The sequence below is a fragment of the Neoarius graeffei genome, chromosome 8 (assembly GCF_027579695.1).
Source record: "Neoarius graeffei isolate fNeoGra1 chromosome 8, fNeoGra1.pri, whole genome shotgun sequence".
Lineage (NCBI taxonomy): Eukaryota > Metazoa > Chordata > Actinopteri > Siluriformes > Ariidae > Neoarius > Neoarius graeffei.
The window spans coordinates 29,574,330-29,599,668 of record NC_083576.1 but is presented as its reverse complement, the minus strand read 5'-3'; the positions used below and the strand labels follow the sequence as shown (position 1 = coordinate 29,599,668).

The following is a 25,339-nucleotide window of genomic DNA, read 5'->3' as shown; positions in this document are numbered from 1 at the left end:
GTTAGCTCTCTGACGGAGAAAATTACAGTGTTAGAAGTGCGTGTCCAGGCTTTAGAGCAGGTTAGTGAGCGTGAGAACAGTGTAGCTTCTGTAGGGGAAAGTCTGGATGCCCTAGGTGGAGTTAGTAATCCCCCAACTCCGGCATTAGAGCCCTTACAGCGGGGCGAATGGGTGACGGCTTGGCGGCATAAGTGTAGAGCCAAAGCTACCGCTGAGGCACGCCCACGGGAGCACCACTCCTCTCCGCGTCACGTGCCAAACAGGTTTGCTCTCCTTAGTGATGCACCCACTGAGAAACCTGAAAGAGCTCTGGTTATAGGGGAATCTATCATACAGCATGTGAAATTAGCTCAGCCTTTAGGGGCACCAGCAGCTTTAGTCAGGTGTATACTGGGATCCAGGGTGCCGGACATAGCAGGTAATCTTAGGGTCCTAGGCAAGCACAGGTTCTCAAAGATAGTTATCCATGCAGGAGCTAATGATATACGCCTTCGTCAGTCTGAGGTTACTAAGAGTAACTTTGTAGAGGTGTTTAAATTAGCGAAGGCGATGTCCGATGCTGTAGTATGCTCTGGCCCCATCCCAATGCGGCGTGGCGATGTAGCTTACAGCAGGTTATGGTCGCTGAACTGCTGGCTGTCCAGGTGGTGCTCTGAAAACAGTGTGGGCTAATTTTGAGGGCACTGCTGGCCTGTTAGGGCGGGACGGTATCCATCCCACTCGGGAAGGTGCTGCTCTCATTTCCTGCAGCATAGGTCATAGTCTCAGAACAGGCCTAGTTAATTCCTGGCAACCCAGAGCCAAGGCCAGGGAGCAGACGAACAGGCTAAACCGACTGTCTGCTAGCTGCACAGAGTCGTCACTCAGGGTCCACTACATCGAGACTGTGTCTGTTCCCCGAGCTCAACAAAAAGGTAGAAAGTTTCAGAGAGTTTGTTCCAGTAACCTAATCAATATAAAATTAGATCATACTGACTGTACAGCTGCTGCCAGCACCTTTGATCTAAAGGTGGGGCTATTAAATATTAGATCTCTTACATCTAAAGCGCTAATGGTTAATGAACTCATTACTGATCAGGAGTTTAATGTACTTTGTTTAACTGAAACATGGATTAAGCCAAATGAATATATAGCATTAAATGAAGCGAGTCCTCCTGGATACAGTTATATACACCAGCCTTGTCTAACTGGCAGAGGAGGAGGCGTTGCGGTTATTTATAACGATTATCTAGGTGTAACACAAAAACCTGGTTATAAATTTAATACATTTGAAGTTCTTCATATTCATAGAATGTATGTAGCCTCGAAAAATAAGTCTACCCAGTTAATTCCATTGCTTATTATTTACAGGCCCCCAGGGCCATATTCTGAGTTTCTTTCTGAATTTGCAGATTTTATCTCAGATCTGGTTATTTCCTTAGACAAATCTTTAGTTGTCGGAGATTTTAATATTCACTTCGATAACCCAGAAGACCCTTTAAAAACAGCGTTTGTGTCCATCTTAGATTCAGTTGGGATTAAGCAGAATGTCATAGGACCAACCCATAATGGTGGTCACACCCTCGATCTAATACTAACATTCAGATTAAACGTAGTATAGTCATACTTCCACAGTCTGAATTTATCTCAGATCATTATCTCATCTCATTCAAACTATGTCTGAGTAATAATATATGCACCTCACCACGCTACTGTATTAAACGTACTTTCACGTCAACTACTACACAGAGCTTTATAAATTATCTCCCAGAGTTGTCAACTTTGATTGGGTCACTGTCAGCCCCTGCAGAACTTGATCAGGCAACTGAATGCTTAGAGTCAACATTCTGCCATACTTTAGATAATGTAGCTCCTCTAAAAAGGAAAATGGTCAGAGACAAAAAATTAGCACCCCGGTATAAAAAAGACCACTCGAAAATTGGAACGTAAATGGCGTCAAACAAAATTGGTAGTGTTCAAATTAGCTTGGAAGGAGAGCTTCCTGAAGTATAGAAAAGCTCTTAGTGCTGCGAGATCAACATATTTCTCCTCCCTAATAGAAGATGATAAAAATAATCCTAGATTCCTATTTAATACTGTAGCAAAATTAACCAGGAATAAGTCCACTATCGACACCTGCACACCTGCAGTATGTAGTAGCAACGACCTCATGAATTTTTTTAAAGACAAAATTGAGAATATCCGACAAAAAATTCAAACTACTAATTTAAGGTCAGACAATGAAAGTGACCTTGTAGTTAGCTATATAACTGTATCAGATCATCAGTTAGAATGTTTTACTCCCCTTAAAGAAACTGAATTACTTTCATTAATCTCTACATCAAAAGCCTCAACTTGCGTACTAGATCCCTTACCTACACATCTATTCAAACAGATAATGCCTGGAGTAATTGAATCGCTTCTAAAAATAATAAATTCTTCTCTTACAATTGGCTATGTACCCAAATCCTTTAAACTAGCAGTTATCAAACCCCTGATTAAAAAACCTGACCTTGATCCCTGTCAGCTGTCCAATTATCGGCCAATATCAAACCTCCCCTTTATCTCCAAGATCCTTGAAAAAGCTGTGGCACAGCAGTTATGCTCATATTTACATAGGAATAACATCCATGAAATGTATCAGTCAGGATTTAGACCTCATCATAGCACAGAGACAGCACTGGTTAAAGTAGTAAACGACCTACTGTTGGCGTCTGATCAGGGCTGTGTCTCGCTACTTGTGTTGCTTGACATTAGTGCAGCATTTGATACCATTGATCATTCCATTCTTCTGGATAGACTAGAAAATGTTGTGGGAGTTAAGGGAATGGCCTTTTCCTGGCTCAGGTCTTATCTAACTGATCGTTATCAGTATGTTGATATAAATGGTGATATTTCTAGACGTACCGAAGTAAAGTTTGGTGTTCCACAAGGTTCTGTCTTGGATCCACTGCTTTTTTCCCTATATATGTTACCTCTGGGTGATATTATTCGTAAACATTGTATTAGTTTCCACTGTTATGCTGATGACACACGGTTGTATGTCTCTGCAAAACCTGATGAGAGACACCAGCTTAATAGAACTGAGGAATGTGTTAAGGACATTAGACACTGGATGCTTATTAATTTCCTTCTGCTTAACTCTGACAAGACTGAAGTACTTGTACTAGGACCACATACAGCTAGAAGTAAGTTTTCTGATTACATAGTGACTCTGGATGGCCTTTCTGTTTCTTCATGTGCAGCAGTACAAGACCTCGGAGTGATTATTGACCCCAGTCTTTCATTCGAAACTCACATTGATAACATCAGCCGGATAGCTTTCTTTCATCTCAGAAATATTGCAAAGATAAGAAATTTAATGTCATTGCGTGACGCAGAAAAACTAGTCCATGCTTTACCTCCAGGTTGGATTATTGTAATGCCTTACTGTCTGGATGTTCCAATAAGTGCATAAATAAGCTCCAGTTAGTTCAAAATGCAGCAGCAAGAGTCCTTACTAGAACTAGAAAATATGACCACATCACGCCTGTCTTATCCACACTGCATGGGCTCCCAATCAAATTTCGTATTGATTATAAAATACTACTATTGACCTTTAAAGCACTAAATGGTCTCACACCACAGTACCTGAGTGAACTTCTGCTCCTCTATGACCCGCCACGCCTACTTAGATCAAAAGGTGCAGGCTATCTGCTGGTACCTCGTATAGTGAAGGCTACATCAGGGGGCAGAGCCTTTTCTTACAAAGCCCCACAGTTATGGAACAGCCTTCCAAGTAATGTTCGGGAATCAGACACAGTCTCAGCATTTAAGTCTAGGCTGAAAACATATCTGTTTAGTCAAGCCTTTTGTTAATGGTGTTTATGAGGTAAAGGTGTAGATCTAGAGGGTCCTCAGACATACAGTGGTGCTTGAAAGTTTGTGAACCCTTTAGAATTTTCTAGATTTCTGCATAAATATGACCTATAACATCATCAGATTTTCACACAAGTCCTAAAAGTAGATAAAGAGAGCCCAGTTAAACATTCATTCATTATTCATTCATTCATTATCTCTAGCCGCTTTATCCTTCTACAGGGTCGCAGGCAAGCTGGAGCCTATCCCAGCTGACTACGGGCGAAAGGCGGGGTACACCCTGGACAAGTCGCCAGGTCATCACAGGGCTGACACATAGACACAGACAACCATTCACACTCACATTCACACCTACGGTCAATTTAGAGTCACCAGTTAACCTAACCTGCATGTCTTTGGACTGTGGGGGAAACCGGAGCACCCGGAGGAAACCCACGCGGACACGGGGAGAACATGCAAACTCCACACAGAAAGGCCCTCGCCGGCCCCGGGGCTCGAACCCAGGACCTTCTTGCTGTGAGGCGACAGCGCTAACCACTACACCACCGTGCCGCCCCCCAGTTAAACAAATGAGACAAAAATATTATAGTTGGTCATTTATTTATTGAGGAAAATAATCTAATATTACATATCTGTGAGTGGCAAAAGTACAGTATGTGAACCTTTGCTTTCAGCATCTGGTGTGACCCCCTTGTGCAGCAATAACTGCAAATAAACATTTCCGGTAACTGTTGATCAGTCCCACACACCAGCTTGGAGGAATCTTAGCCCATTCCTCCGTACAGAGCAGCTTCAACTCTGGGATGTTGGTGGGTTTCCTCACATGAACTGCTCGCTTCAGGTCCTTCCACAACATTTCAATTGGATTAAGGTCAGGACTTTGACTTGGCCATTCCAAAACATTAACTTTATCCTTCTTTAACCATTCTTTGGTAGAATGACTTCACAAAGTAAGAATGAAATTCTGTACGTTATGGACCTGCGCGCAAAACTCCACACGCTCACCCACCTAACTCAGGAGAATTTGCGGCAGGCCCAGGAACGGCAAGCCCGCCTGTACAACAAGGGTACGTGCCTTAGAGAGTTCACTCCGGGAGATAAAGTACTCGTACTGTTGCCCACGTCGAGCTCCAAATTGATCGCCAAGTGGCAAGGGCCCTTTGAGGTCACACGGCGAGTCGGGGACGTCGACTATGAGGTGAGGCGAACAGACGGGTGGGGCGCTACAGATCTACCACCTCAATCTGCTGAAACTCTGGAACGAGGAGGTCCCCGTGGCGTTGGTGTCGGTAGTTCCGGAGAAGGCGGAGCTGGGGCCGGAGGTTCAAAAAGGGACATTGGCATCACGTACCTCTCCAGTCCCCTGTGGAGACCACCTCTCCCCGACCCAACTCACGGAGGTCGCCCAGTTGCAGGCCGAGTTTTCAGATGTGTTCTCGCCCCTGCCCGGTCGCACTAACCTCATAGAACACCACATAGAGACGCCCCCGGGGGTGGTAGTGCGTAGCCGCCCTTACAGGCTACCTGAACACAAAAAAAAGGTGGTTCGGGAAGAACTTCAGGCCATGCTCAAAATGGGCATCGTCGAGGAGTCCCACAGTGACTGGAGCAGCCCGGTGGTCTTGGTTCCCAAGGCCGACGGCTCGGTCCGGTTCTGTGTGGACTATAGAAAAGTCAACGTGGTGTCTAAATTCGACGCGTACCCAATGCCTCGTATTGATGAGCTGCTCGATCGACTAGGCACGGCTCGCTTTTACTCGACACTGGATTTGACGAAGGGATATTGGCAGATCCCCTTGACTCCATTATCCCGGGAGAAAACGGCCTTTTCCACACCGTTCGGCTTACACCAGTTCGTCACACTTCCGTTTGGGCTGTTTGGGGCGCCCGCTACGTTTCAGAGGCTGATGGACAGGGTCCTCCGGCCCCACGCCACCTATGCGGCCACGTATTTAAGATGATATCATTTATAGTAATGACTGGCAGCGGCACCTGCAACACCTGAGGGCCGTCCTTAGGTCGCTGAGGCGGGCGGGACTCACTGCCAACCCAAAGAAGTGTGCGATTGGGCGGGTGGAAGTACGGTATCTGGGCTTCCACTTGGGCAACGGGCAGGTGCGTCCCCAAATTAATAAGACAGCAGCGATTGCGGCCTGCCCGAGGCCCAAGACCAAAAAGGGGGTGAGACAGTTCCTGGGGCTGGCTGGCTACTATCGTAGGTTTATACCTAATTATTCGGACGTCACCAGCCCGCTGACTGACCTCACTAAAAAGGGGGCGCCAGATCCGGTCCAGTGGACGGAGCAGTGTCAGCGGGCTTTCTCTGAGGTAAAGGCTGCACTGTGTGGGGGGCCACTTTTACACTCCCCTGACTTCTCTCTCCCTTTTACGTTACAGACAGATGCGTCGGACAGAGGGCTGGGGGCCGTTTTGTCCCAGCAGGTGGAGGGGGAGGACCGCCCGGTCCTGTACATCAGTCGGAAGCTGTCAGTGCGTGAGGGGCGCTACAGCACGATTGAGAAGGAGTGTCTGGCGATCAAGTGGGCAGTCCTCGCCCTCCGTTACTACCTGCTGGGGCGCCCTTTCACCCTCTGTTCAGACCACGCGCCCCTCCAGTGGCTCCACCGCATGAAGGATGCCAATGCGCGGATCACCCGTTGGTATCTGGCACTCCAACCCTTCAACTTCAAGGTGGTCCACAGGCTGGGGGCGCAGATGGTCGTGGCGGACTTCCTCTCCCGTCGGGGGGGGGGGAGTTGGCTGCAGGCCGGATGGGCGCCCGGCCTGAGTCGGGCAGTGGGGGTATGTGGCAGCGGGGGCGTGGTCAAGTGCCGGTCTGTGACAGGAGGGCGGAGTCAGGGAAGGTAAGTGGCAGAATCACTTCACCTGAGAGCAATTAACCTGTGTTTGTGTGTCTTCCCAGCAACCACGCCCTATATAAGGAGAGAGAGAGCAGAGGAAGTGAGCTCTCTCCCGCACCAGACAACTTGTGTGTGTATGTGTGTGTGTGTGTGTGTGTGTGTGTGTGTGTGTGTCTGGGTGACTGGGAGTGTGTGTGTGTTTGACTGAAAAGTAACACAATAAATAGTTTTTGGAACTCAGTTCTGTCCTGACGTACTTCTGTGCTCCACCCACCTGCTCTGACCTTCTACAGAAGGCAATGCATCATACTCATTTACTTTAGACAAAAGACTGTCAGCTTCCCAGAAAGGTCCACAGGCCATCTGGTTCAGGCATGGTGCAGACCGCACTCACCTCCCATTTAAATCCAAATATGAAAACAGATACAAATATTTTGTGCACTAAACAGATACAGATAATGGCACTGTGTTACACACCTATTTGATAAGTCATGAGCAGGAGATTGTACTGGATGTGGCTGGATGTGGGCTGAAATTGGGTAGCCACTGTTGCTTAAGTACTATGGTTATAGCCAGGAGCCCAATGAAAAAGGAATTTCTGTAAACAAGATGAATCACAATAAAACCAAACCAAACTTTTAACATCTTTTGTGTTCAGAAAGTCCCCTCCTTGAATCACCACCTTAACGTGGTGGAGGAGTTTGAGTGCCTCAGGGATTCTAGGAGCTATGTTGTCGGGGCAATTGCCCCTGGTAGGGTCTCCCAAGGCAAACAGGTCCTAGATGAGAGGTCAGACGAAGAGCAGTTCAAAAAGGACCCTTATGAAAGAAAAAACAGGTATCCTAGTACCCTCGCCCAGACCAGGGATACCGAGGCCCCACCCTGGAGCCAGGCCTGGAGGAGGGGCTTGTCGACGAACACCTGGTGGTCGGGCCTATATCCGTGGGGCCCGGCTGGGCCCAGCCCAAATGGACAACATGGAACCACTCTCCTGTGGACCCACCACCACGCAGGAGGTGTCATAAGGTGCACTGTGGATCGGGTGGCAGCCAAAGGTGGAGGCCCTGGCATACTGGTCCCTGGCTGACAAAACTGGCTTTTGGGACATGGAACGTCACCTCTCTGGTGGGAAAGGAGCCTGAGCTTGTCCGTGAGGTTGAGCAGTACCCTCAATGCATAGCTTGGGCTCTGGAACCAATTTCCTGGAGAGGGGTTGGACTCTCTTCTATGCTGGAGTTGCAAAGAGTGAGCAGCGCCGAGCAGGGGTGGGGCTATTGATAGCCCCCCAGTTTGACACGCTAACATCAGAGTTCTTCACAGTGAATGAGAGAGTCGTTTCCCTGCGCTTTTGCGTCGGGGAACGGTCTCTGACTATCATTTGCGCTTATGCGCCAAATGGTAGTTCGGAGTACCCGGCGTTCTTGGAGTCCTTGAGTGAGGTGCTAGACAGCGCACCACGAGGGGACTCCATTGTTTTACTGGGAGACTTCAATGCTCATGTGGGCAATGACAGTGAGATCTGGAGGGGTGTGATTGGGAGGAACGGCCTGCCTGATCTGAACCCGAGTGGTGTTCAGTTGTTGGACTTTTGTGCCATGCATGGTTTGGCCATAATGAACACCATGTTCGAGCATAAGGGTGTCCATAAGTGCACGTGGCATGAGTACATCCTAGGCCGCAGATCGATGATTGACTTTGTAGTCGTTTCATCTGAACTACGACCGTATGTCTTGGACACTCGGGTGAAGAGAGATGCAGAGCTGTCAACTGATCACTACCTGGTGGCGAGCTGGATCAGATGGTGGGGGAGGAGGCTGGACAGACTGGGCAGGCCCAAACGAGTAGGTGAGGGTATACTGGGAACGTCTGGTGGAGGCTCCCGTCCGTTGGATCTTCAACTGTCACATCCGGCAGAGCTTCAACTGCATACCGGGGGAGGATGGAGACATTGAGTCAAAGTGGATCATGTTCTGCACCTCCACTGCTGAGGCGGCCGTGCAGAGCTGTGGCTGCAAGGTTGTTGGTGCCTGTCATGGCAGTAATCCCCGAACCCACTGGTGGACACCTGTTGTGAGGAGAGCCGTCAAGCTTGGTTAGCCTGTGGGTCTCCAGAGGCAGCTGACACATACCGACGGGCCAAGTGGAATGTGGCTCTGGCAGTCACTGAAGCAAAAACTCGTGTGTGGGATGAGTTTGGTGAGGCCATGGAAAGTGACTTTTGGTCAGCCTCAAAGAGATTCTGGCAAACCGTCCGGCGGCTCAGGAAAGGAAAATGGTGCTCTGTCCCTACTGTTTACAGCAAGGATGGAGTGCTGTTGACCTCAACTGGGGACATCATCCAACGGTGGAAGGAATCCTTTGAGGATCTCCTCAATCCCACCTTCATGTTGTCCGAGGAGGACACAGAATCTGAGGGTGCTTGGGAGGACTCGCCCATCACAGGGGCTGAGGTTGCTGAGGTGGTTAAAAAGCTCCTCAGTGGCCGGGCTCTGGGGGTGGATGATATTTGTCCTGAGTTCCTGAAGGCACTAGATGTTGTTGGGCTTACTTACTTAGAAACTTTAATGTCCTTAAAAAGGCAATTTGTCTTACAGCAGAACACAAGATGAGACACCAGCCACCATCATATCTAACATCCCAACACAAACGCACGTAAAACACAACAAAAACACACCACGGCCATTGCAGCAGCTAAAAAAAAAAAAAAAAGGCTGTCTTGGCTGACACGCCTCTTCAACATTGCATGGATGTCAGGGACAGTGCCTCTGGATTGGCAGACTGGGGTGGTGGTCCCCCTTTTTAAAAAGGGGAACCGGAGTGTATTCCAACTATAGGGGGATCACACTTCTCAGCCTCCCTTGGAAAGCCTATGCTGGGGTGCTGGAGTGGAGAGTCCGGTCAATAATCGAACCTCGGATTCAGGAGGGACAATGTGGTTTTCGTCCTGGTCGTGGAACACTGGACCAGCTCTTTACCCTTGCAAGGGTACTGGAGGGTGCATGGGAGTTTGCCCAACTGGTCTACATGTGTTTTGTAGACCTGGAGAAGGCTTATGACTGTGTCCCTCATGGTGCCCTGTGTGTGTGTGGGGGGGTGTGCTTCGGGAGTATGGGGTTCAGGGCCCACTACTGCAGGCCATTTGGTCCTGCAGGCCAGGAGTTTGGTTCGCATTGCTGGCAGTATTGTATGCATGGGCGCTGTGTGGGACAGCTGTCTCTCCAGTATCTCTGTAGTTTTTAGCTCTTTAAACCTCTTTTTTCCACTTTTTTTTACTTTTCTGCTCTTCTTACAAAGACAATGTGTTTTACTTACAGTGGTGCTTGAAAGTTTGTGAACCCTTTAGAATTTTCTATATTTCTGTATAAATATGAATTTCTGCATAAATGTGACAAATATGATTTTCACACAAGTCCTAAAAGTAGATAAAGAGAACCCAGTTAAACAAATGAGATAAAAATATTGTACTTGGTCATTTATTTATTGAGGAAAATGATCCAATATTACATATCTGTGAGTGGCAAAAGTATGTGAACCTCTAGGATTAGCAGTTAATTTGAAGGTGAAATTAGAGTCAGATGTTTTCAATCAATGGGATGACAATCAGGTGTGAGTGGGCACCCTGTTTTATTTAAAGAACAGGGATCTATCAAAGTCTGATCTTCACAACACATGTTTGTGGAAGTGTATCATGGCATGAACAAAGGAGGTTTCTGAGGACCTCAGAAAAAGCGCTGTTGGTGCTCATCAGGCTGGAAAAGGTTACAAAACCATCTCTAAAAGAGTTTGGACTCCACCAATCCACAACTAGACAGATTGTGTACAAATGGAGGAAATTCAAGACCATTGTTACCCTCCCCAGGAGTGGTCGACCAACAAAGATCACTTCAAGAGCAAGGCATGTAATAGTCGGCGAGGTCACAAAGGAGCCCAGGGTAACTTCTAAGCAACTGAAGGCCTCTCTTCATGATGGAGTCCACCATCAGGAGAACACTGAACAACAATGGTGTGCATGGCACAGTTGCAAAGAGAAAGCCACTGCTCTCCAAAAAGAACATTGCTGCTCATCTGCAGTTTGCTAAAGATCATGTGGACAAGCCAGAAGGCTATTGGAAAAATGTTTTGTGGACGGATGAGACCAAAATAGAACTTTTTGGTTTAAATGAGAAGCATTATCTTTGGAGAAAGGAAAACACTGCAGTCCAGCATAAGAACCTTATCCCATCTGTGAAACATGCTGGTGGTAGTATCATGGTTTGGGCCTGTTCTGCTGCATCTGGGCCAGGATGGCTTGCCATCATTGATGGAACAATGAATTCTGAATTATACTAGCGAATTCTAAAGCCTCAACTTGTGTACTGGATCCTTTACCGACACATCTATTCAAACAGATAATGCCTGGAGTAATTGAACCGCTTCTAAAAATAATAAATTCTTCTCTTATGATTGGCTATGTACCCAAATCCTTTAAACGAGCAGTTATCAAACCCCTGATTAAAAAAACTGACCTTGATCCCTGTCAGCTGTCCAATTATCGGCCAATATCAAACCTCCCCTTTATCTCCAAGATCCTTGAAAAAGCTGTGGCACAGCAGTTATGCTCATATTTACATAGGAATAACATCCATGAAATGTATCAGTCAGGATTTAGACCTCATCATAGCACAGAGACAGCTCTGCTTAAAGTAGTAAACGACCTACTGTTGGCGTCTGATCAGGGCTGTGTCTCGCTACTTGTGTTGCTTGACCTTAGTGCAGCATTTGATACCATTGATCATTCCATTCTTCTGGATAGACTAGAAAATGTTGTGGGAGTTAAGGGAATGGCCCTCTCCTGGCTCAGGTCTTATCTAACTGATCGTTATCAGTATGTTGATATAAATGGTGATATTTCTAGACGTACCGAGGTAAAGTTTGGTGTTCCACAAGGTTCTGTCTTGGGTCCACTGCTTTTTTCTCTATAGATGTTACCTCTGGGCGATATTATTCGTAAACATTGTATTAGTTTCCACTGTTATGCTGATGACACACAGTTGTATGTGTCTGCAAAACCTGATGAGAGACACCAGCTTAATAGAATTGAGGAATGTGTTAAGGACATTAGACACTGGATGCTTATTAATTTCCTTCTGCTTAACTCTGACAAGACTGAAGTACTTGTACTAGGACCACATGCAGCTAGAAATAAGTTTTCTGATTACACAGTAACTCTGGATGGCCTTTCTGTTTCTTCATGTGCAGCAGTAAAAGAACTCGGAGTGATTATGGACCCCAGTCTTTCATTCGAAACTCACATTGATAACATCACCCGGATAGCTTTCTTTCATCTCAGAAATATTGCAAAGATAAGAAATTTAATGTCATTGCATGATGCAGAAAAACTAGTCCATGCTTTCGTTACCTCCAGGTTGGATTATTGTAATGCCTTACTGTCTGGATGTTCCAATAAGTGTATAAACAAGCTCCAGTTAGTTCAAAATGCAGCAGCAAGAGTCCTTACTAGAACTAGAAAATATGACCACATCACGCCTGTCTTATCCACACTGCATTGGCTCGCAATCAAATTTCGTATTGATTATAAAATACTACTATTGACCTTTAAAGCACTAAATGGTCTCGCACCACAGTACCTGAGTGAACTTCTGCTCCTCTATGACCCGCCACGCCTACTTAGATCAAAAGGTGCAGGCTATCTGCTGGTACCTCGTGTAGTGAAGGCTACATCAGGGGGCAGAGCCTTTTCTTACAAAGCCCCACTGTTATGGAAAGCCTTCCAAGTTATGTTCGGGAATCAGACACAGTCTCAGCATTTAAGTCTAGGCTGAAAACATATCTGTTTAGTCAAGCCTTTTGTTAATGGTGTTTATGAGGTAAAGGAGTAGATCTGGAGGGTCCTCAGACATAGAGTGTTTTGGTAAACTGGGATGTATGGATGCTGTCAGTCCCCACTCGCTTGCTCACTCGAGTTTGTTGACGGTGTAGTGGCTGGCGGCTTTATGTCCCGGGGCTCCCTCATGCCTGTGTTACCTTCTGGCTCTCTCCTTTTAGTTATGCTGTCATAGTTAGTTGCCGGAGTCCCTGCTTGTACTCGGTGCAATATGTATACTGTTCCTACTTATTCAGGTGACATTGGGCATACCTAACCACCTGTGTTTTCTTTCCCTCCCCCCCACCCCAAATCTGTCCCTCTGAGTTACATGGAGTCAACAGGAAATCTTTTGGTGGAGAGGGTGGAGACCTCGACTGGCTATCGTAGCCTGCAGGGAATCGGCCGTCAGACATTCTGTCGCATGTCCCAGACCCGGTGAAATGTAACTGAATTGTCTTGGCCAGCCCTAAGGGTCCCATCTGCAACTCATCATTGCTGAGGAGTGTGCTCCCATCACCCAATCAAGCATCCAGCCAGAGCAGGTCATGATATATTTTACCATATTAACATGCCATTGTTGTGTGTTATGCCTGATGTAAAGACTCTCATCTCTGCGAGCCTACCACAAAGATTTAATACTTGTCATTTTTAGGGCATACCTAACAACGTGTTTTCTTTCTCTCTCTCTTCCCCCCTCCCCAATCTGTCCCTCTGAGTTACATGTTGATCCTGGGATTGAGATGCTGGCCTCTTCTGCCCCTCGGACCTGCTTGATCCATCCTGGTGCCCTGTGTCTGGTCGGAGTTTTATCGCACCGCTCCTGTGAAGGACGGCCCCATGAGGACAGTTGAGGGTTATACCTGTTAAAACTGTTAATATTATAGTCAGGCTGTCTGTTGTTGCCCAAATGAGGATGGGTTCCCTTTTGAGTCTGGTTCCTCTCGAGGTTTCTTCCTCATGTCGTCTGAGGGAGTTTTTCCTTGCCACCGTCGCCACAGGCTTGCTCATTGGGGATAGATTAGAGATAAAATTAGCTCATGTTTTAAGTCGTTCAAATTCTGTAAAGCTGCTTTGCGACAATGTTTATTGTTAAAAGCGCTATACAAATAAACTTGATTTGATTTGATTTGATTTAAAGGAAAATGTCAGGACATCTGTCCATGAACTGAATCTCAAGAGAAGGTGGGTCATGCAGCAAGACAACAACCCTAAGCACACAAGTCATTCTACCAAAGAATGGTTAAAGAAGAATAAAGTTAATGTTTTAGAATGGCCAAGTCAAAGTCCTGACCTTAATCCCATCAAAATGTTGTGGAAGGATCTGAAGCGAGCAGTTCATGTGAGGAAACCCACCAACATCCCAGAGTTGAAGCTGTTCTGTACGGAGGAATGGGCTAAAATTCCTCCAAGCCAGTGTGCAGGACTGATCAACAGTTACCGGAAATGTTTAGTTGCAGTTATTGCTGCACAAGGGGGTCACACCAAATATTGAAAGCAAAGGTTCACATACTTTTGCCACTGACAGATATGTACTATTGGATCATTTTCCTCAATAAATAAATGAGCAAGTACAATATTTTTGTCTCATTTGTTTAACTGGATTCTCTTTATCTACTTTTAGGACTTGTGTGAAAATCTGATGATGTTTTAGGTCATATTTATGAAGAAATATAGAAAATTCTAAAGGATTCACAAACTTTCAAGCACCACTGTATATAACATGGACATTTTTAACTTTAACACGCAACCAGGAGCCAGTTTTCTCACTTATTTGAGAAAGGAACTGCTGGCCCTGAAAACAACGGGACGAACCGGGATATGACACCCCATCCCGGCCGAGCTGATGAGGAAACCCGGGGCTGCAAAGCTGGAGCTAAGCTAAAGGCTAGGTTAGCGGACAAGTGGCGGCACTACAAACCATCCATTCCCTCCGTTATCATGGGGAATTTAACTTGCTGCTGAATAAAGTCGATGAGCTTTCCGCTCTAAACAACCAGCAGATTTACCGGGAGAGCAGCTTATTTATCTTTATGGAGACATGGCTAACACACCTTGTACCGGATGCTAACGTTAACCTGCAGGGATTCCCTGCTGTGAGAGCCGACAGAGACACTAACACTTGCGGGAAAAGCAAAGGTGGGGGACTCATCATTTATGTTAACAATCGCTGGTGTAACCCGGGACATATCTCCGTAAAGACAGTTTTATGTTGCCCGGACTTGGAGCTGCTAGCCGTTAGCCTGCGGCCATATTATCTGCCGAGGGAGTTCAGCCACGTGATCACCATCTGTGTTTACATCCCTCCGAGGGCAGACGCAGCCGCTGCATGTGAGAGGATTCACTCTGTCACAGCAAGGCTGCAGACACAGCACCCTGAGGCATTTATTTATTTATTTATTTTTTTAAAGATATTTTTTTGGGCTTTTTGCACCTTTATTGGATAGGACAGTGTAGAGACAGGAAATGAGCGGGAGAGAGAGAGACGGGAAGGGGTCGGGAAATGACCTCGGGCCGGAATCGAACCCGGGTCGCCCGCATTCATGGTATAGCGCCTTAACCACCTGAGCCACGACGCCCCCTCCCTGAGGCATTTATCATCATTTCTGGGGACTTTAATCATGCTACTTTGGACTCTACTTTGGCTCCTTTTTACCAGGCTGTGGATTGTCCAACAAGGAACAACAGGACAATTGACTTGCTGTATGCTAATGTGAGGGATGCATACAGAGCCACACCCCTCCCCCCACTAGGGAAGTCTGACCACAACCTGGTTCTTCTACAGCCGAAGTACACCCCCCTGGTTCAAAGGCAGCCTGCAAAAACTAGCTCCATCAGGAGGTGGTCCCCTGAAATGGAAGATGCCCTCAGGGACATCACGGACTGGGATGTGCTGCTTAGCCCACACGGTGAGGACATAGAGGGGCTGACACACTGTCTGACGGATTACCTTAACTTCTGTGCAGACGTGGTCTCCCCCACTAAGACTGTACGGTGTTACCCTAATAACAAGCCATGGGTAACACAGGAAGTCAAAGCTGTCCTCAACAGGAAGAAGGCCGCCCTCAGGAGCAGGGATAGGGAGGCGATGAAAGCAGCACAACAGGAGGTAAAATGCTGTGTGAGGGAAGCTAAGGACAGCTACAGGAGAAAGGTGGAGCAGAAGCTGAAGGAGAACAGCATGAGGGAAGTCTGGGAAGGTGTGAAAACCATCACAGGCCACACTACAAAGACCAGAGTCATTTAGGGGACAGTGGAGAGGGCAAATGAGTTGAATGACTTTTTCCAATCGGTTCAACCAGCCCACGTCCCCCCCACCCTCTCCCTCACTGCAGCCATCTCTCCTTCTTCCCTCAACACACCTCCCCCCAGTCATCACAGCAGCCCCCTCCTCCCCCACCTCAACACAGACCTCACTGACAGGCCGCAGTACATCAGGCTGAAGGACATCACATCTGGCACTGTGATTAGCAGCACCGGAGCACCCCAGGGCACGGTGCTGGCCCCTCTTCTCTTCACCCTGTACACCATGGACTTCTGCTACAACTCGGAGCTGTGTCACATTCAGAAGTTTGCCGATGACACAGCCATCGTTGGGTGTATCAGTGATGACAGAGAGGAGGAGTATAGGAGCCTGGTGACGGACTTTGCTGTGTGGTGCAACAGGAACCATCTGCAGCTCAACACCTCGAAGACCAAGGAGCTGGTCATTGACTTCGGGAGGTCCAGACCAAGGTCACGACCAGTTCTGATCAAGGGAGTCGAGGTGGAGGCTGTGGATTCCTACAAGTACCTCGGGCTGTGGCTGGACAGCAAGCTAGACTGGACTTGCAACACCAAACACTTATACAGGAAGGGAGAGAGCAGGCTATACTTCCTTAGGAGGCTGCGGTCCTTTAACATCTGCAGGAAACTCCTGTGGATGTTCTATCAGTCTGTGGTCGCCAGTGTCCTGTTTTACACCGTGGTGTGCTGGGGGGGCAGCACGTCCAAGAAGGACACATCCAGGCTGGACAAACTGATCAGGCGGGCCGGCTCTGTGGTCGGCATGAAGCTGGACTCTCTAGTGACAGTGGCAGAGAAGAGGTCTATGGACAAACTATTGAACATCATGGATGATGCCAGTCACCTTCTGCACACCGTCATCAGCAACCAGAGGAGCCTGTTCAGTGACAGAATGCTCCTTCCCAAGTGCAGGAGGAACAGACTCAAAAACTCCTTTGTCCCTCACGCCATCAGACTGTACAACTCCTCTCTGGGGGGGAGGAGGGGTAACAGGAGGACAGAGGATGGGAAGGAGCAGTAGCCTAGCCTAACAATAAGCAATACCGGACAATGTGCAATATAAAGTGCAATATCTCTCCTACCGCCCCCCCCTTCTCCCCACCTTCCCCTCTCCCCCTTCCTCTCTTCCCCATATCTTATTCTTTTTATATATTTGTATACGTAAATACTTAATTCATTTTAATTTATCTAGAAGTTTTCTCTATTTCTTTTCTGTTTATCTGTAATGATGCTGCTGGAATCTTAATTTTCCTGAGGGAACCCGCCCAAAGGGATCAATAAAGTTTTATCTAATCTAATCTAATCTAATCTAATCTAATCTAATCTAAGTAAGTCGGACTCATTCCACGGGCGATTGCTCTAAGACAATGAGGGAGGCTCAGCCTCCTCTAAAAATGACGAACATCGTGTAGGATGAATTGCGCTAGGCTTATGTTGTAGCCGACCTTATAACATTGCTATTTCAGATCCAGAATCATAGAAATATATGTGCTCAACCCAACTACAGTGCGAAATCATTCCGTTATCACTTTCCCCAGTTCCCCTAATGTGCGCATGAGTTTTTCCCCCTCGTGACAGCGCGATGCAGCCCAGCCTCAGTGGATTTCAATGGCATTTGGGAGCTATGCGCTTTTCAATCTCAAAATGCAAGACGATTATTGGACAAATACTGCGAAAACGCCCGCCCACGGAGTCCCACGGACTCCCAGCCTCAGTGGACTTCAATGGCATTTGGGAGCTATGTGCTTTTCAATATCAAAATGCAAGACAGTTATTGGACAAATACTGCGAAAATGCCCGCCCACGGACTCCGAGCCTCACAGTGAGAGGGACATGGCAAAGCTTTCCATGAGGAGACTGGTGATTGGTGAAAGCGGCCGGATATTTTCTTTGATTGACAGCTAGCTTCAAATATAGACAGACAACGGTGAATTTCAGTTCAGTCCCATGCGGATTCGCAAGTGCTGTGGTGTATTGTAAGAGATCAGCTTACATTTCGATTTCATTCATTACATATGGTTTCTACCAGCTTTTTTAGTTTGTATATATTTTCATTGTAAATAAAGTGTAAATATAGGTGTTGTCAAGTTTGCTGTCTTAGTTCCAGAAATTTCGTTTATTTGAGTGACTGAAATTGAACTTGAGGGGGCTAGTCAGCTAGCAAGAAAGCTGCGCACGGATGCCAAGCATTGCTGATTTAATTTTGGCGAAGCCATTTGCCAGTCTTCCTTTCGAGGAAAAAATTAAAATTAAAGAGCAGGATAGACCAACGCCTCAAACTGACTTGGTGAAAAAGGTAGGGAATAATACTCGTTCCTTTCAGCTCTCCTGGTACGAGAAAGTGAATTGGCTAACAGCAAGTGACTCACATCAACAACAGTAAATAGGCTACTTTAGTAATATGTCATGGATGGACCAAAAATATAGAATCTATTTAAAATGTTTATGCCGAGTATATTATATTGGAATATATATTTTTCTGGATATGAATTAAACACAGCTACAATTTGGAAAACATTTTTAAACAAAAACACAGCCGAGAACATTTCACACTACAGACCTGGATTAAAAGTGAAGGGTTATCAAAATTGTCAATAAAACATTTCTCAGTCAAAATAAGTAAAATATAGGGAAAGTGTCATTGAATGAAATGTGTGGCACCCAGCTCTATGTTTGGCTCCCCAAGGTCAGTGCTTGTGCCTATTCCAGAACACTCTGCTGTTACTGCTGAGGTTCCTGACAAAGAGCTGCTTTCAATAAATGATCAATTTTTAAACAACATGCCACAATTTTCATTCATCTCATTATCTCTAGCCGCTTTATCCTGTTCTACAGGGTCGCAGGCAAGCTGGAGCCTATCCCAGCTGACTACGGGCGAAAGGCGGGGTACACCCTGGACAAGTCGCCAGGTCATCACAGGGCTGACACATAGACACAGACAACCATTCACACTCACATTCACACCTACGGTCAATTTAGAGTCACCAGTTAACCTAACCTGCATGTCTTTGGACTGTGGGGGAAACCAGAGCACCTGGAGGAAACCCACGCGGACACAGGGAGAACATGCAAACTCCACACAGAAAGGCCCTCGCCGGCCACTGGGCTCGAACCCGGACCTTCTTGCTGTGAGGCGACAGCGCTAACCACTACACCACCGTGCCACCCCTGCCACAATTTTAAAATATAAAATGTTAAAATATACCCCCCCCAACACCACCATCATGTAAATTGGACAGTAGGCTAATGGGCCAAAAGAACCTGTTATTTCACAGTTTGTGACCCTGCCAACAATCAGCCAGATCAGAGGCAAGAGTATGGGCAAAATTGATGTGTTTTTTTCTTTTTTCTTTTAAAATCTGGAAATATCGTAACCGACCAGCCTCCCCTGTTTGAAAGACTACCAGCCGCCACTGACTCATTCCCAGTGCATGCTGGACTCTGCCAGGGCTGTCCTTTGTCACTGGTTCTGTTCAGGGCTCTACACTAATTTTTTTTTTCAGGAGCACACGTGCTCCTAAGTTAAAAATTTTAGGAGCACAAGGAAAAAAATGGGGGCACAAGCACAAGTAGGTTTTCATTTTAAAGGTTTATTGCAGCGCAAACCTTAGACACACCAACACATAAAATGCAAAATTCAACTGAGAATGAATGAATGAACAAACAAATGAATAACGAACAACTGAACGAATGAACAAACAGTAGCTAAACAGAGAGCAGAGCTCAGCAGAGCTAACATCATCATCAAGGACAGCTCCCACCCTGGCTCTGAGTTCTTTGACTTGCTGCCCTCAGGCAGGCGTTACAGGTGCATCAAAGCAAGGACCAACAGACTCAAAAACAGTTTTTTGCCACTGGCCATAACCACCTTGAACAATTAGCCTTTTTGACATTACGTCACTTGCAGGGGAACTCATATCCGTTTTCAGCCTTTTGAATGGAAGAAGAGGTATATGGCGGCAACATATGTTAACAAAACTGTGTCATTCACAGATAAGATTGATAATAATATTGCGCATTGTTGTTTATCATTATGTATTGTTAGCAATCATTCCAGTCACCTATCTGCCTTGTTTTGGAAAGGAAGTTTACTGACTTTCTATGGTTGCTACTTGTTAGCCAGCAGATTAGCATGCCGCCTCTTCTTCCATTCAAAAGGCTGAAAACGGATGTGAGGTTCTTCTGCAAGTGACGTAATGTGAAAAAGACTAATTACATGCACTGACTGATGCCACTTCTGGCAGGTGCAAAAATGCACCAACAAGGACCTAAAAGGACAATATTCTCACACTTACCTGATACAGTGCAATACTTATTACAGTGCAACCTCACAGAGCAACTTTTTAGCTTTTATAGCTTTTGTATATTTTATATTTATATTTCTACACTTTTACATCCACACCCAATACAATGCAATACCAAATACAGTGCAATATCCTGAGTTTTGCAGCTGAACTGAGTTTCTATAACTAATGTGCAATTAACATCTGCAACTCAACACGCCCAGTTGTATATATATATTCTTTGTTTTTCTGCTGTGTTGTGACATGCACCATTTGTATATACTGTATATTATTTGTTTTTCTGCTGTGTTGTATGTTCCCATCTAAATGTTTGCACTGGGGTGTGTGCTTTCCATCTCATTATATAATTTTCCCGCACCTTCTCCCATCATTCTAGCTTTCTTCACTACACTTTCTTCCTCGTCCGTTCTTTTATTCTTGTTTCCACCATCATTGCTTTTAAAAACCGCCGTTATTCTCTGCATAGCGAATATACTTCTCAGCTCGGTCCGAACCAGCTCTCAGTTATCTCTCAGTTGAATGATCTGATGAATCCCTAAAAAACACTTTTCCCACCTAACGCCACACCCACAACATACAACCGTGGGAAAGAGGGGCAATCACAGAAAGATGAGTAGAAAACGGGAAATGTTACGGGGGATATTTATTGTGATAGTAGGCTATTGTAGCGTCAGCACAAAAGCACCAGACTCAACTTTAACTGAAAGTGTTATTCAGTAGCCTAAACTTATTCAAGCTACAGACCGAGAAGAATAAAAACGCTGAAATCTCATGTCCCGGTAAAACGCACTAGCATGGCAGAACGGCAAAAAAAAATTTTACTTTTTCACTCCCCCCGGCTACCGTGGGAACCACCGCAGTGCAAGACAGAGGCAATGCACGCAACTACAGACAGGGAGCAAGGCGCAGGCAGAACACACACACACACGCACGTACACAACACTGAACACACACACTTACAACAATACAGGCCGTTACTCGTTACACTATATTAGGTAGGCTATCCAGCGCTGGATTTACATACTTTGCAGTTTAACATTTGATACATTTTAGAATGTTAAACTCGTCGTGTCTATGCTCAGTGCTTTCCTAAATTGTCGGCCGCAAGAAGCCCTCACACGAATGCGCTTTTTTTTTTTCATCGTTCGCATGCTGAAAAATTAGCTCACAAATGTGAGTGAAATGTGCGCACTGTAGAGCCCTGGTTCTGTTCATAACTTTTATGGACAGAATTTCTAGGCACAGCCAAGGGGCGGAGGGTGTCTGGTTTGGTGACATCAGGATCATGTCTCTGCTTTTTGCGGATGATGTGCTCCTGTTGGCTTCATCAATCTGTGACTTACAGCATGTGCTGGGACGGTTTGCAGCCGAGTGCGAAGTGGCTGGGATGAGGATCAGCACCTCCAAGTCCGTGGCCATGGCGCTCAGCCAGAAAGGGATGGAGTGCCTACTCCAGGTCAGGCGGGAGTTGCTACCTAAAGTGGAGGAGTTTAAGTATCTCGGGGTTTTGTTCACGAGTGAGGGTAAAGGGGAGCGGGAGTTGGACAGAAGGATCGGGGCAGCGTCAGCAGTGATGTGGATGCTAAACCGGTCTGTTGTGGTAAAGAGAGAGCTGAGCCAAAAGGCAAAGCTCTCAATTTACTGGTCCATCTACGTTCCCACTCTCACCTATGGTCACGAGCTATGGGTAGTGACCAAAAGAATGAGATCGTGGATACAAGCAGTAGAAATGAGTTTTCTCCGCAGGGTGGCTGGGCTCTCCCTTAGAGACAGGGTGAGAAGCTTGGTTATTTGGGAGATACTCGGAGTAGAACCGCTGCTCCTCCAGATCAAAAGGAGTCAGTTGAGGTGGTTTGGGCACCTTGTTAGGATGCCCCCTGAACGCCTCCCAAGAGAGGTTTTCTTGGCATGCCCCACCGGGAGGAGACCCCGGGGCAGACCTAGGACACTCTGGAGAGATTATATCTCTTGGCTGGCCTGGGAATGCCTCGGTATTCCCCCGGAAGAGCTGGTGGAGGTGGCTGGGGAGAGGGAAGTCTGGGCTGCTCTGTTTAGGCTGCTACCCCCGTGACCTGGATCCGGATAAGTGGTAGAAGATGGATGGATGTTCAGAAAGTAATGGAGGCAGGCAATATTACAAAGGCAAGGGAAGAAAAAAATGTTTAGTTTGGTAGCCATTTTTAGTGTGGAACTCAAAACTAAGAGTGATCTCAGGTAATGCCCAGGCTTCACACTACATAAGTGGGTTTAATAATGACTCTAATCAATGTTAATTGGAAGGACTATACATTTGAACAATAGGGTCTAAAAGTCCAAAGACTATATTTAGGGCCAATAATTAAAACTTCATCCATGTATATAGTATATCTCCAACGTTTATATCTTGAATATAAGAGCAGGTTGTGGTATGGATGTGGTGGATTCCACACTTACACAGTTCTGGGTATCAACAGTGAAAACTCTGACACAGTCCATTATATAAGTGACCCAGGGATAATACATAAATACAGGTACATAAAGAGAGCCAAGAACTGATCCCAAGGGGATGCCCTGAGCTACAGTAGCAGTGGCAGGCAGGTTTTGTTTGTCGATTCCAACACTGTGATGTCTATTTGTAAGATGAAATAAAGAGTTAAGTCTGTAACCCCAGCAGCTGAGAGATTAGTATGTCCTGATCTACTGTACACAAGGTAGCACCGAGATCAAGAAGTTGATGGGTCAATAGATTTAAGTAAGTCAGGTTTCTTAAGAAATCTGTTGCATTTTTAAGAGCAGTAGGGACATAACCTGAATCAAGTGATATATTAATGAAATGAGAGATAGAAGCAGAGTTTAAGAGAGAATTCTTTCAGAGAGGAATGGGGCAATATTAAGCAATAGATTTAGAGATAAGTCCAGAAATATGGTTTGGCACCATTCCTCTGGTGTTTTAAGAAGCATATAACTTTTTTGTGTTAAGGGGAGACATATCCACTCACTGGCCTCTTTAATAGGGTACTAAGATTCCTGTTCTTGGCTGGCAGGAGTAGAACCCAGTGTGGTCTCCTGCTGTTGCATGCTGAGATGCTTTTCTGATCACGACATTGGCAAAGAGTTGCTGTGAGTTACTATATCCTTCCTGGCAGCACAAACAAATCTGGCCATTTTCCTCTGACCTCTCTTATCAACAAGGCATTTCCACCCACAGAACTATCGCTCACTCAATGTTTTTTGCTTTTTGCATCATTCTGTGTCAACTCTAGAGACTGTTGTGTGTGAAAATCCCAGGAGCTCAGCAGTTTCTGAAATACTCAAACCAGTCCATCTGGCACCAGCACCTATGCCACAGTGAAAGTCACAGAGATCACATTTTTTCCCATTCTGATGTTTGACCTGAACAAACATAAAATCATGCATAAAATCATGCAGATACAAATCAAGAGCTGAAGCTCTTGATTTGTATCTGCATGATTTTATGCATTATGCTGTTGTCAAGGGTGAATCGATAACTGCATAAAACAGCAGGAGTATGGGTGTTCCTAATAAAGTGGCCAGTAAGTGTAATTTGCTAATTTTATTTTTAAAGAAGCTGAGAAAAGCATCCTGGTGATCAGCTGAATAAACGACTACACCTGGGGACATTGAAGGAGTTAGTAACAGTAAAGAGATTTTTGAGTGTGAAATCAGTTCCATGGAAATATGACAATGGAGAGCAGAAGTTACGACAGGAGTGGAGAGGAGCACTTTGATGGAACAAGCCTAGTCTTTGATGGGACCAGCTAATCAAATGTCAGAAATGACACTAGAGCTAGAGACATTAGGGCTCTGATGAGGACTGATGATTATTTGGCTTATGTCTAACTGTAAATTAACATTATCACAGAATACTAAAGACATTGTGATTTGTGGTTCACTTACTTCTGCAGTAAGCAGTTCCTGACCAGCGGCGGTTAGTCATGCACTGTATAGATGATCGCCCCAGACGTTTATATCCCCGATCACAGGACAGTGCACACTGTGTGCCTAATGTATTCCGAGAGTTCCCACCTCGTGGGGAGGAACATCTCATCTGCCCATTGTGTAGCTTCATCGTCTGACACCAATTGGGATCTGGCAGAAAAAGAACAAATACAAGTGAGTGTTCGGTTATGGATTCAATCAGGTCATTGCTGTTTATCCTAATGCTCTGTTCTCTGCTTTTATAAGTTATGTCCTATTGACCCAGGCTATATTTTAATTTTATAACAATACAATTTAATTTTAACATACCCAATATACTGTATATGTTTATATTAATTATTAGCAATATAGACTGGTTCATATACTTTGATGGCAGGCAGTGGTAACTCTATATATTTTCAATTCTGCTGAAATACTAATTACCTCCGTTGAGTGACAAATTATTTAAAATGTTGTTATTTGACAGATATAAGTGTAACACAGGTTCCAATTTCCCTTATGAAACCAGGATGAATAAATATAAACTAGCATTATATTATAATTAATTAAAACTATATGATAATACATTATTATAAATAGAACACATTGTGAACTATATACATAATTCGATTTAATTCATTGCAATGACTGGTATTGAAATTGTATACTGTCTCTTTAAGAACCAGGAGAAAGAAAGGCAAACGAGATGCAGTTTTTTTTCTTTCAATTGAATGAAGCAGGAGATGCAAGAAAGTTCTTTGGTGCTCGAATCGTGTTTTTCCAGAGCTCAGTGCGGTATCTAGGACATGTTGTGTCTGAGGATGGAGTCAAGACTGATCCTGAGAAGATCAAAGCACTCAAAACCTGGCCATATCCAAAAACCCTCAAGGAGTTGTGATCGTTTCTCGGATTCTCAGGCTATTACCGCAGGTTCATCCAAGGTTATTCGAGCATTGTCAAGCCTCTAAGGTGGGGTTTACATTAGACCGTATCAGCGGATCATCAGATTAACGTTTTTAAAACGATTAGCGTGCACACAGCAACGCCAATACACGATTCGCGTGCACACAGCAACGCCAATACACGGATACGCTTGGCTCCGCAGGCATCCTGCGCTCCAAATCACTCCGCCCTGAACAGCGAGTGCCCTCTGGAGGGTGCGCACTCCGGCCCTGCGCAGCTCACAGAGCGCGTGAGTGAAGCGCACGAGCAGTGATTCGGGACTGAGCCGCTGTGTGTGTGATCCCAGTGCATATTGGGCATGCGCATCA

General features: G+C 45.7%; 1 protein-coding gene across 3 annotated transcripts in view; it reads right to left on the bottom strand.

The window, feature by feature from the left end:
* The window catches only part of srpx2 (sushi-repeat containing protein X-linked 2), a 103,241-nt gene that overhangs the window by 36,360 nt on the left and 41,542 nt on the right, over nt 1–25,339 (bottom strand). For 2 of the 3 annotated variants that reach the window (XM_060927546.1, XM_060927547.1), the window contains exon 3: nt 24,048–24,239. The exons of the other annotated variant lie outside the window; for it this stretch is intronic. In XM_060927546.1, the coding sequence (XP_060783529.1) occupies nt 24,048–24,239 (192 nt within the window). The remainder of the gene's footprint in view (nt 1–24,047; nt 24,240–25,339) is intronic. 3 annotated transcript variants of the gene reach the window in all.